The 12246-nt window shown below is 33.4% G+C and overlaps 2 protein-coding genes and 1 non-coding gene across 6 annotated transcripts; 2 read left to right on the top strand and 1 right to left on the bottom strand.

Moving 5' to 3' along the window:
- Window positions 1-1551: 1551 nt before the first annotated feature.
- On the bottom strand, window positions 1552-1623 carry TRNAD-GUC (transfer RNA aspartic acid (anticodon GUC)). The gene has a single exon. It is a non-coding gene; the product is annotated as a tRNA-Asp (tRNA).
- Window positions 1624-4635: 3012 nt separating this feature from the next.
- LOC133703686 (uncharacterized) lies at window positions 4636-7796 on the top strand. The gene is made up of 3 exons (XM_062128292.1): window positions 4636-5097; window positions 6775-6927; window positions 7396-7796. Exons 1-3 carry the CDS (start codon window positions 5086-5088, stop codon window positions 7651-7653), a joined length of 423 nt encoding a protein of 140 aa, XP_061984276.1. The 5' UTR covers window positions 4636-5085; the 3' UTR covers window positions 7654-7796.
- Window positions 7797-8169: 373 nt separating this feature from the next.
- LOC133703687 (protein NUCLEAR FUSION DEFECTIVE 6, mitochondrial-like) lies at window positions 8170-10621 on the top strand. Of its 4 annotated transcripts, none has more exons than XM_062128294.1 (3): window positions 8170-8517; window positions 8623-8741; window positions 9298-9625. In XM_062128294.1, the coding sequence occupies exons 1-3, from the start codon at window positions 8360-8362 to the stop codon at window positions 9315-9317; spliced, it is 297 nt and encodes a 98-aa protein (XP_061984278.1). In that variant the 5' UTR covers window positions 8170-8359; the 3' UTR covers window positions 9318-9625. The 4 variants fall into 4 exon arrangements, with proteins under 4 accessions (XP_061984278.1, XP_061984280.1, XP_061984277.1 ...); XM_062128296.1 differs by lacking the exon at window positions 9298-9625 and adding an exon at window positions 10347-10621 and having other exon boundaries at window positions 8172-8517; XM_062128293.1 differs by lacking the exon at window positions 9298-9625 and adding an exon at window positions 9835-10151 and having other exon boundaries at window positions 8179-8517.
- Window positions 10622-12246: the final 1625 nt, after the last annotated feature.

Raw genomic sequence — 12246 nt, 5'->3', positions numbered from 1 at the left:
TATTGTCATAAAGTAGTGAAATACATGTCAGAGATCGGATGACACCCGAAGGTGACCACCGTGAAAGTATCAACCGCCACAAGTTGATACCCTTATCACCAGCTAGATATACAAAATATCATGTGTGTATAAACTAACTATTCTTTGTTAGCATAGAGTTACTAACAATTTCTATATCAAGGCATAATAGATATTCACGAAATTATCAAAATAATATATATCATATTGAATAGAATATAGTTTGGTAAAATGCAATTAAAAATTCAAAAATAGATAAGTATTTGAAAAATAAAGCAACATATAAAAATTTGTAACGAGTTAACCTATGTTGACTCAACTATTTTTTTTATCATTTTTTTATTAAAAAATTTACAAATCTCATCGTTTAACATTGGGTTCGACATGGTCGATTCAGAATTTGTTTTGATTTGCTCTCTATGATGTTATTTCAGTTTCATGACTAGACTCACGGATTTGAAAAGTTAACACGGGTTAAATCATGTTATTTTTTTCCTTTTGTAATGTTATCTCAGTCTCATAACTCGAGTCATGAGTTTGACGGATTGACTTAAAATGTTTTTTATGCTCTTTTCTTAATTATTTTTTTAATATGATCCTTCAACATTGGACTGATTATGAATTGAACTTCATAATTTATTTTGATTTGCTTTTTATAGAGTTATCTCAGTCTTATAATCTAAGTTGCGGGTTTGACATGTTAACTTATGTCATTTTTTAGATTTTTTTTAATTGATTTTTTTCAATTACATCTTTTAATATTTGGTTGATTGAGAATTAGACTTTATAATTTGTTTTGATTGGTTTTCTATGGAGTTATTATAGTCTCATAACTCGAGTAGCAGATTTGACATATTGACTCAAGTCAATCCATATATATTATTATCTTAACATAAAAGGATATCATATTGAAATATCTTTTTGGTCAAACTATATTTTTACAATTATTCCAAATTGTTTTTGAACACGTAAAGTTAACTAGGTTACATTAAGTCAATCTTCACTTAATTTAAATTTTTCTTTCACTAGAAAAAATATTGGCATATCTATATATTTTTATTACATTTTAAAAAAACTTTTATCAAATCCATAATATAGTACGAATCAAAAATCTAATATTAATTAAAACACTTTATCAATTCATGAGGAACAATATAAATTATTTATTTTAGTTTTAATTAACATATACACAACTCGAAAGAGTAGAAGTTTTAGTTCTTCTTGCTAATCAACATAAAAACGCAAAATAAATAAATAAAAAGCAAAGTGGGCCTTAGCCAACCCTATCTAAGGTGCAAATGCAGAAAAGGGTGACAGAGTCCTTGGATCACAATGTGATATTGGGCCAAGAAAATAAAAATAGTTCTGAGAACAGGCTGCTATTTGATTGTTTTCTCAATGTAATCTTTGATATTTGCAGAGACGACAGCTACAGCTACTCCTCCATCACATTCAATTTGTTCCTCTCTCCCACTGATATTCTTCACGAAGAAAGAAAGAAAGAAATAAAAAAAAAAGGAAAAAAAAGGAAAACGCCGTTGCCGGGGATCGAACCCGGGTCACCCGCGTGACAGGCGGGAATACTCACCACTATACTACAACGACCTTGCTGATCGTAATGCAAGAAATTTACTATAGTAATATTTATTTTGTTGAGGATTTTCTCCCAACATGTTCACCGTATGCTATCGGCTAAAAATACTCTCAGCGTCTTTACTTTTCAAGTTTGAGACTGCAGTTTAATATTTTTTTATGAAAATTTAATTTATTTTAGTGTTTTTTTATTATTAGTGTGATGTAGTGATATAAAAAACAAAATTCATGAGTTTTTTTTTTTAAAATATTTTATAAAACAACCGCTAAGATAATACACAGTAAAACACCCCAAATCAACCCCCCTGCTTACTATTAAACGCAATTTGAGATTATCTGTCCAGCAAGATCATCGAATGTTGGATTCGTTAATTATAATCAAAGCAAGATGATGAAGGGGCTTAAATCACCTTTAATTAGAAGTATGGTGCTTGATTGGACTGGATTCGATTTAAGATTAAAGAGTTTGATTGGACTAAATGTAAGTAGTTGAGGAACCTTGCATGGTTTTCCCTAGCCCCGGTATTCCTTGGTTTCTTTTTTCACGTAGCACGCAGATTTTAATTATGAGTCGACCTCGTAACCGAAATAAAACTAATTATTTGTAACAATTCTAAAAAAGAACAAGGATGAAATTGACATTTTATTAAATAAAATATAGCAGAAAAGGTGTTTCTGAACAGTTTCTAGGTGCTCTCTGCCTCCAAATGATTGAAGTTCACACATACAATTTTGTATGTATTTTAAACCTGAATTACCCATTTAAATAGACCCAAGATTACATGAATATAACATCTTATTTTAAATTTCATATACGTTACATTTGTACCGCGCGACTGAATTGTTTTTAGACTCAACTCCAACATGATTGAAGATATAACTGGTTAAATATGTGTTTGGAATTGTAATAATAGTGATGGTTTAAAGTATTTTTCGTTTAAAAATACATCAAAATAATTTTTTATGTTTGAAAAATTATTTTTAATATCAGCACATCAAAACAATCCAAAAACATAAAAAGATTTATCTTAAACAAAAGAAATTTTAAAATTTAAGATAGCTCAATATCTATATATTAAACAAGTTATCAAGTTGTTTTGTTTTTATTTAATTGTGATCAATTAATTTTACCTAACATAGCAATCAAGCTTTCAATTTCAATATGCATTTGAGGTTTTTCATCATCATAAAAATAACCTAACTACACCCACATGTTCTTTATTTTGTTTTACACTTGAATATATTTGATTTGGCACGGAGCGTAGTATGGGTGTGTGGACTAGTGTTATCTGGACCAGCTAGTATGCCTACCTCTTAATCATTACATCGCAAAATATATCAAAATATTAATCATTCAACAATTTGGATTCATCTTCCACTTGCGTTGCCTAATATTCCCCTTTCGGAATGTCATTCTCTGGGATACGTTAAACAACTTTTCTTGCATTATTTCATGTGATTTCTCATTGAGCTGCTGTAGGTTTTCCTTCCTGTACAGGGAACTCCATATTTTCCCTTGAGAGGGGAAGAACACAGGGAACAAAGAAGTATGCTGAAAAAAGTAGAGAACTGCTGGGTTTAGGTGGATAGGTTCAGAGAAGCAACAACGCTCGAACCCTGATCTGGTGGTCGGTGCCCTAATCCCAAGTGCCCACACCACAAGATCACAGGGCATTGGTATCAGATTATCAGTCGGCACCGCCCTAACTCCTTAACGAGGCACACAAATTAATCACGAAATGAGCATTCTTGCAGGAAGCAGATTGTTGATCCACAAATCACGAAATTTATTACAGTCACACAAATCACGAAAAGGGCATTCTTGCAGGAAGTAGATTAGTGATCCACACTCGACCGTAACATGCTTAACGAGAAGGGAAGAGTGCCGTAGGGGAGACGAAGAAGTTGTCGCCATCGTAGGGGAGCTGGCTAACTAATAAACTACTTTATCTAATCACCAAAACGTTACTTTTCAACTGCATCATTCATTGCCACGTCGACGTACGCTACTGGGTCCCGCTTGTTGTCATCAGCTGATCGTGATTTCCTACTTTTTTAGGGGCTTGATGGCCCACTGTTCTGTCCCCATGTCAGCATCAACGACCCTGACATGTAGTTTATATCTGTGCATCTATGCAGTAGTGATAAGTGCTAATCTGACTCCCAGATGGCAGGTCCTTGAATGCGGTTAATGATTGTTTTTTTAAAATATATTTTTTATTTAAAAATATATTAAAATAATATGTTTTTTATTTTTAAAATTTATTTTAATATTAATATGCCACAACCATTTAAAAATATAAAAAATTAATTTTAAATATATATCTTCTTAATTTTAACTAATATCTATTTAAGTTACAATCCCTTTGCATCCGGTACAACGTATTTAGTATTAAGATGTTTATTAAAAATTTTATTTTTTATTTAAAATTATATTTTTAATATTTTTGAATTGTTTTGATGTATTGATATTTAAAATAAATTTTAAAAAACAAAATAATTATTTTAATATATTTTTTAAAAAATAAAGTTTAAAATATAACTATGCTAGCTAACACCTATGCATTCTGACTCAACCAAACTGTACTCCCATTTTGAAAAGTCAGAATCAATTCAATTATTGAATTATACTCCCTCTAAAATATTTTGAAGTTAGATTCAGCCACCTTATGATGCTGTAAGTTCAGAAATTACGAATGATTTTACTCATTCTTATTAAATTTCTGATATACGAAAACTAGTTAAAAGTTATATTAATTATTAAAACTAAAAACCAAAAACATTCAGAAATCTAATCTCATGCTCTACATTTTTTCTTAATCTTCCCATCATGTAATATTTAGTAGGCTATAAGGCGTCTTTAAATTCCATTACATATATTTGTGATAGTTTTTTTTTTTTTGTTTTTTCCTCAATTTTGGCTATAAGATGCGAATGGATTTGCTGTTACTATTAGTTGAGCAGATATAAATCGCTTGGTTGAAAAATGCAGATATAATTTTGATAGCTACATATTTAATGAGGTGTCCTGTTGCCTTCAATGCAGGGTAATGCTTCAATTACTCCACGTATTGTGTCCTAATTAAGGTAAAGCTTCTTCTGATCAACCATTGGGCTGGCGGGCAGAGACTCCATTGACCTCAAGTCATAAAATTGTCCAGCTTATTCTTCACTTTGGACTGTTTTATTGGTCGATCAGATCACAGTAAAGGGTTGTAAAAAATGGCGGTAAGTTAAGCGGTTGAGCATCTAGCTGGTGATTGTCAATTGCTAGCTAAAGAAAGACTGTCTATGGGGGACCCGTGAACCATTCATTGTCTCTAGTTTAAGGAAGAATTTGGAGTGAACTCTCATTGGACTTGTCATGCACATTTTCTTACTTAACGTGAGTAATTAGATTCCCTGTGGGACTGTTAGCATCTTCTTCTTCTTTCATTTCATTCCATGAGGCCAGAGCTGTAGAAAACAGGCATCATGGCAGCTGAGGTAAAATTCTTTCTTCTTTGTGTTGGTTCTTGTTTTGTTGCATGTCAAGCTTAACATATTTCTACTAGCATGTTTTGTTAGTTCCAGTCTTTTAGGATTCTCCTTCTTCCTTCCTTCCTTCTTTTCTGGGAAAACTTGTAGATATCTCTTCTGGATTGTATTGCTGGTAAAGACTTGAGTTTCTCTTGAGGACTGAGATAGCACAGATAATCCCCTGAAATGGAAAATTATAATTGATTCTGCTATGAGAATTCATTTGGTGGCCCATGGAATTGATTTTTGGAAAGTAATCTTTATTAGTTTAGTGATGGTTACGATTTAACATGTGTGATTTACATGCTCCAACAAATAAAGGAAATCGAGAATGCAAATTGCTGATTGCAGCTGTATGCAATGATTATTATATCAGCAAAGCAGATGACCAATGGATGTGTGTACCAAGAAGAGGCATTTGCATCTCTAGTGCTTTTTCAAAGTTTTTGATGAAGAAACTAACATTATCAGTCTTATACATGGAAAGCCTGAAGAATAATTTGCAGTTCGTATGGATTTTTATAGTGAAACCCATGAGAGATCCCATTTATTGCTCTCTTCTCAACTTATTGTATATTGAGATAAGAAATATGCCCACCATTTGGTGATTTGTGGTTGTATCTGATGAAACTTCAACATGCATTTATACCCTTCCTCGGTTTTGGAGATGTCCGCCCTAGAATGTCTTGAGTTTGTGGTCTGAGTGCCAAAACCTCAAATCTGAAGACAGCTTGTGGGCTTGCGGAAGGAACATTGTTTACATGTAAATATATGCTCAGTTATTGTCTTAGCAGAGAAAACTCCATATAATAGCAGAGGAAGGGTTTGTACTTGTAGAATCATTTTACTCAGTGCTATTCAAATTGGTATTAAACATTAATTTATCACTCACTGGATCTTGGAATTATGGATATAAAATTCCAGACACCGTCTGTAGTTACAGAGTCCTCACTGTATGCTAGTGATCTTGAAGTTCTTTATATAACCCGCCACAACAATTAGCTGTCGATTAAGTTTTCAGACTTGGGCTGTTCTTCTTTAGCATCTTTCTGCTAAAGAGAGAGTGCAAATGCTGCCACTTCCGGGATGATGCGTCCTTTTCTAATCACAAAAAGCACCCAACTAGCTGTTATCGTGTTTGCTTAGTGCTTCCATTCAAAGCCAAAGATTAATCAATCAGAAGCATTTGCATGATTTTCCACAATATGCTTTTTAAGGGAGTGAAACATGTAAGACTTCAATGCTTTTAGAATTTTCGTTGAAAATAGGAGGTGTTAGAGCAATAATTTCTACAGATGTGGACTAGCTAGCCTTTGTCTTGTAGTCATCTTGCAATTTCTTTCATCTTCTTTTGGTAAGAAATAAATTGGGAAATTTATTAGAGTTGAATCTTCAACTCCATCAACGCTAAATTCTTTGTTACAGTTTTTCAAGGGCTGGACTATGATAGCTTTCTATTTGACCATGTCATTTCCCTTTTCTGTAGTTTTTCAGTTTTCTGTGGACATGTTTAAGGATCCCGGCCTGCTGTTAACTTAGAATGTCCAGATGCCATTGATTTTTGTTGGCTACATATCGTGGTGTTAGTCAGTAGGTGATTGATCTGGTTCAGCTATGTGTTGATTAACTAGTGCCTATTCCCAGGACAATGAAACATCAAATGGATGGCCACTCGGCCTGATGAACACAAGACTTCGAGTGATGGAGAGTATACAGGCAGCTCCAGTAGAACCGTATTCCTTGCGCATACGCTCATCTAGTTTCTCTTCATTCTCATCTTCCAACCTTGACACTGAGGTAAAACTCTGCTTTTCCACCTCCTGTTGTTCTTGATACAAGTGTGTACATGTGCTGTGGCATGTGACTCTGCGTTTTTTATTCATCCCAGTAGCTAGATTGGTAAGCTGAACCTTCCATTTTGAACTTCGCCCACAGGAATTATTTCTGAATGACTTGTAAAATGGATATATATATCCATCTCTTCATAGGACATATAGTAGAGACTCCGGGAAAAGAATTCTGAGAAGTACATGCTTTTCTGGTGCTTCTCTTACTCTTCTCGTTGTTTCCAATTGTCTTTTCCTAGCATATTTCTTGCTTTCAAACTATTACTTAAACCAAATCACTAATCGTGTGAAAATTGAGAAAGCAATCAAACTCTTCATCGACTTCCAAAATAAATCACTAAGAACCTCTGCTGCATCAGAGGTTCATTGTAAGTTGTTTCCACGGGAAGTGAGCCTTGTGTTGCATTTTTTTTTACAGTCATCAGCATCCTTCTTCCAAGACAACAGTGTGCCGCTGGGCAGGCTGATTGGAATTCGACCGGGGAATGGAGCTTTGTATTTCCCAAGGAGAGTCCATGTAGATGAACGAGAAAAGATAGGCATAAGAGCTATAAGGGCTGCAAGTTCTGAAGTCTCTGGAGCACGCAGGGCAGATATGTCTCAAGGGATCTGCATTCCTTTACTATTTGGCACCCTAGAAAAGATGAGCAGAAGTAAGAGCAAGTCGAGACAATGATTTAGAAGGATTTGAAGGGAAATAACATCGGTGGCATACATCGTTTCCGCTCACTCCTGCTCTGCATTTAGAAGGATTTATTGTAAATTGAACAGCAATATCCATTTCACATTTCAGTAAAGCATCGATCCACTGTTGGTAAACTCAAAGTTCCCTCTACAGAACTAGCTGGTTTCTCTGCTGCTTTGCTAAATCAGCTGAATGAAACTTGATTTGCTTAGTCCTTGCAGTAGTATATTCCACAATAGCTTGGGAATGAGATGGATACTAGAGATAAGGTGAGAGCAAAACTTTTGGAAACCATTTCAAAATCAAAATCAAAATCAAAGGTGACAATTACACTAATTGCTACTATACATGTATAATTGTTAGCTAGTTCAATTCATACAAGTTCCGGTTCAACCTGACGTAATTCCTGATAAAAACTATGAATGAATATTTATCATGGAGGGTCTGTGAACAAGACAGCAATGCACCTTGAGTAGCTTGTAATTTCTCAATAAAACATTGAACGTAAAGATCGCGTCAAGAAGGCCATATTAGAAAACAAAAGGAGTACAGTGACCAAATGTAACATAAACCCAAACTACGAGGATACGCCATTTCCCTCGTACAAGTACATACACACAACACTCACAACCCTATTTTTGACTTCAGCTGCCAAAACCCCAAGAAACAAATTCTTACACCCGAACCCCAAATAGCCATGTCCGCCACCGCAGCTGCCAGGTCCTTCCTCCGTTCTACAGCCACCAGAACCTCTGCGGCTGCCAGACTAGCGTCCGCACCCAAACCTGGATCCAAACCAGCTTCTTCGCCATTTCGCATCTCCAAAGAAAGCCCTCTCTCTCATCGTATTTTCAGGTACCCAAAAAAATCAATCCCACCACTCTTTTACTGCTATTATCTTTTTTCCTACATTTTTAAATTCAAGTTTTGATTTTTTTTTGTGGGCTTTGAATTTGAAAGGTCGCCAGTGGAGATGAGTTGCTGTGTAGAGACAATGCTTCCATACCACACTGCCACTGCCTCCGCATTGCTTAATTCAATGCTCTCCGTCTCTCGCCGCTATGGTTGGACCCCTGAAGGTAAATTTTGTGTATTTTTATATGAAATGATTGGTTGCATCTTTCGTTGATTTACAACTTTCTTCTATGGTATGTAACGTGTGAATCTTGATTTGTACACAAGCTGTGGAATAAGTTTTGTGGCCTGTTTGACATTTCCCATTTTGTCCGGGTGGAATATGAATTATATTTTACGTTAACATATAGATTTTAATGAGGGAATATTTGACTTAATTGCAATTTCTATAAGGCTATCGGTGGTTTTTTTTTATATGGAGTTTTGTTATGGTAGCTGCTAGTTTCTCTTTCGTTTGATGTTATATAAGTTTGTATTCTGATACCTTGTAAAACCCTTTTTGAATTAGGTGTCTAGGGAAGTGAGGGCAACTTTGAAGGCTTAGAAATGTGATTGGTTTGAATAAGATCAGGAAGGGCCTTCTGTACTGAAATCGTTGTGATGTGAATCTTGTCTTATTTATGCGTTAAGATTTTTTGGGTTTTTAATAATCTGGCCTCTTTCTCTTTGCTTCTCTCCCTTGCAAAATGAAAGAATGTTTGTTCTTCTATCCTTTTGTAGGGCAGGGCAAGCCTAGATGAGGATCAAGCCATGAAAGATGGGAATCATTTGAGTTTCTTTTGTTGTCAACTTTTGAAAGTATTGGAGAATGCTAGTCTTGTGTAAGATTAGGGTGGTTTTTTTCTAGAGATGAGGTCAAAAGTTGAGAGATTGACCAGTTTCATCTAATTTCATGGAGTTGTGGAATTCATTTATTCCTCAACCACTGAAGTTGATTTTTCATCTGTGTAATGAGTTTGCTAGATTCATGTTATAAGAAGTACTCTCAAATGACAACTGATCACCTTTAATGGTTCGATAATGAATTAAACAATTTTCATTTGAGGCAGTACTGATGTTTCTATATGTTTGATTTCATTATTCATTCGCTGAAACTAAGTTACTAATTTGATGCTATATTGGAGTATAGAAACATTAGATGGGATTGAAAGCTGTTTTCCTGTTTGCTGACTTAACCAAAACCAAGGTTTTTCTTTCATTCATATTCATGCAAGTGTAGGTATAAAGGAACCACACTAATTTGTTGTATTCACTCAGATTGCAATGATGATCTATGATGACTGTCAGAGGGATCGAGCAAATTTTGTACAAGCACATTATGAGAAGGTGGTTGAATAAAGCTTGTATTAGGATTTTACATGCTTCTTGCTGTTTATAAACCTAAGAACGTAATGGAGGATAATTTTGATTGCCCAAGAAGCATGAAGAGATCAGTCATATATTGGTCATTTTACATGGTTGTGTAATTTGAAGATCTTTTAGTAGAGCTCCAATCTACACCCCTAACTTAATTTACCGAAGCTAGATTGTTCTCATTGCAGCTTAATTTGTTCAAAAGTTTTCTTTTTGTGCGATGGTGTATTGTTCTTACATGGTCTTCAATTCCTATGATCACTACTTGTTAGCTTTGTGTGGCTCGAGGAATTTTCCAAGTTGCCACTCTTTAGTTCACTGTCAAACATCTTGTTGTTGGTTTTATTAATATCCAACTAGCAATTACTTTAAAGTAAAATAGTGACACATTTCTCCTCGTGCCTCTTGTATTGTAGATGGATGATTGTTCTCTGTTTGGGTGCGGTGCATTGAACGTAGTTTTTCATGATTTCAGTGGACTGTGTTAGACTTTGCTTGAGACATTGTTGTCCTTGGTGGAATGATAAAAATCTGAAGGTTCTGCAAGCACCTTTTGAAGTAGGTATCTCATGGATATAGATGCATTTCTGTATTTTTCAGTTGATGAACGGTAGTAAAATGCTCAATCTAATCTTTTGATGCATGTTAGCGAGCATCTTGACGCCACCATTTAATTATTATTTTTTTGCAATATGCGTGTAAATTGCTATACATGACGGGGGTGACTACATCGGCGGCCTAAGGCCTAGATCCCCTAGGCACTCCTTCCTTCGGCCTTTTTTGGCCTTAAAGCATGGCTTCTGTTCATCACACGGCCACAAAAAGTTATGATAATCTGGCAGATTTTGGCCATATCGAATTTCTTTTCTTTGAAGTTTATTACAGCGCGAATTGTTGCTAGTCTGACCATCAATTTCTTTACTGATCCAGCTTATCTATCGAGTTAACAACCTCGAGTACATGATCTTGACGGTTGCTCTCTGTGAATTTTGAACACTATTAACGGATAAAACCCGTTCATGTATTTCTTCTTTTTCTTTATGAAAACATTTTTTTTTATATCAAAAGTATGTTTTCTTTAAATAAAACCATCATAATATGAGAAAAAGTAAGTTTAAAAAAAAAAAACAAGAAGAAATCATGACTAATTTTTAAGCGAATGTAGGTTGCTGGTTCAGCTACTAGGTCACTGGTCGGACCATTGAGTTAATTGCACTGTAATATAAACATGGTTTGCAAATTATAAAGCATAAACAAAAAATAGTAAAGTTATGTGTATAAATTTAGTATGTGTTTATCTCATGAAAAATGATTTTTTACGAACTATTTTAAATTTTTCTATGTTTGTTTTTCATTAGAAAATTAGGTTAATAAAAAACATTTTTCAATCCAAGAAAAATTTGATTTGGTTTCTAGAAAAAATGTTTTTCTTTTAAAAATATCTAGCTATTTGTTAATTATATCAAATTTGATTCTCATTCATGATTTTTATTATTTCTTTACCAATAAAATTTGATTTAATTTAATTTTTATATCAACTTTGATATCCATTCTTTTAATTATTATTTATTTTTCTCTTGTTTTTTTTTTAATTGAGATTTTTTATTTATCAGATTTGATGTCTGTTTTTTATTGTTATATATTTTATTTGAAAAAATTATGAGATTGAGATTTGTTTTTCAATTTCATCATTTTTTAATGTTTTTTATATATCAGATTTGGTTCTTATTTTTTTGATTACTATTTGTTTTATTTGAAATAATTTTCATTTGTTATTTTTTATCCCTATTCTTTTAATAGACTTGAAAAAAAAATATTAATAAGTTATTTTTCAGTATATTTTTCATGGTATTTTCAAACACTAGAAAACAGTTTTCAACTTTTTTTTTATGACATTGTTAAATATCAAAAAATAATTATTTTTTTTAAAATTTATTTTTGATGAAAATCATTTTTTTAAAACAAATGAATCCTTAAAAAGTGAAGGAATGAAATTCAGTCCTATAAATTAAAATTTTTCTTTATCTGGTCATCGCTTGACCCACCGATTCAATAGGCCAGGTTTAACTGCTTGTTAATTATAAGTTATTCCCTTGTTTGATTATATCATTTTAAACTATATGTTAAATAACGTGTTAGAATTAAAAAAAAAAAAACTAAGAAGGATAGAGGTTTCATCGCACATTAAAACTCATTATACTTTGGATTAGAACAATATAATGATGATTTTAGCCTTTTCAAAACAAATTATTGAACTAGATATTAGAAATAATATAGTCTTTTTACAAGGTGTATTAGTTATTATCAAATTGATTA

Source organism: Populus nigra, chromosome 9, assembly GCF_951802175.1.
Source record: "Populus nigra chromosome 9, ddPopNigr1.1, whole genome shotgun sequence".
In the NCBI taxonomy this organism is placed as follows: Eukaryota; Viridiplantae; Streptophyta; class Magnoliopsida; order Malpighiales; family Salicaceae; genus Populus; species Populus nigra.
This window is presented reverse-complemented; position numbering and strand designations above follow the sequence as displayed.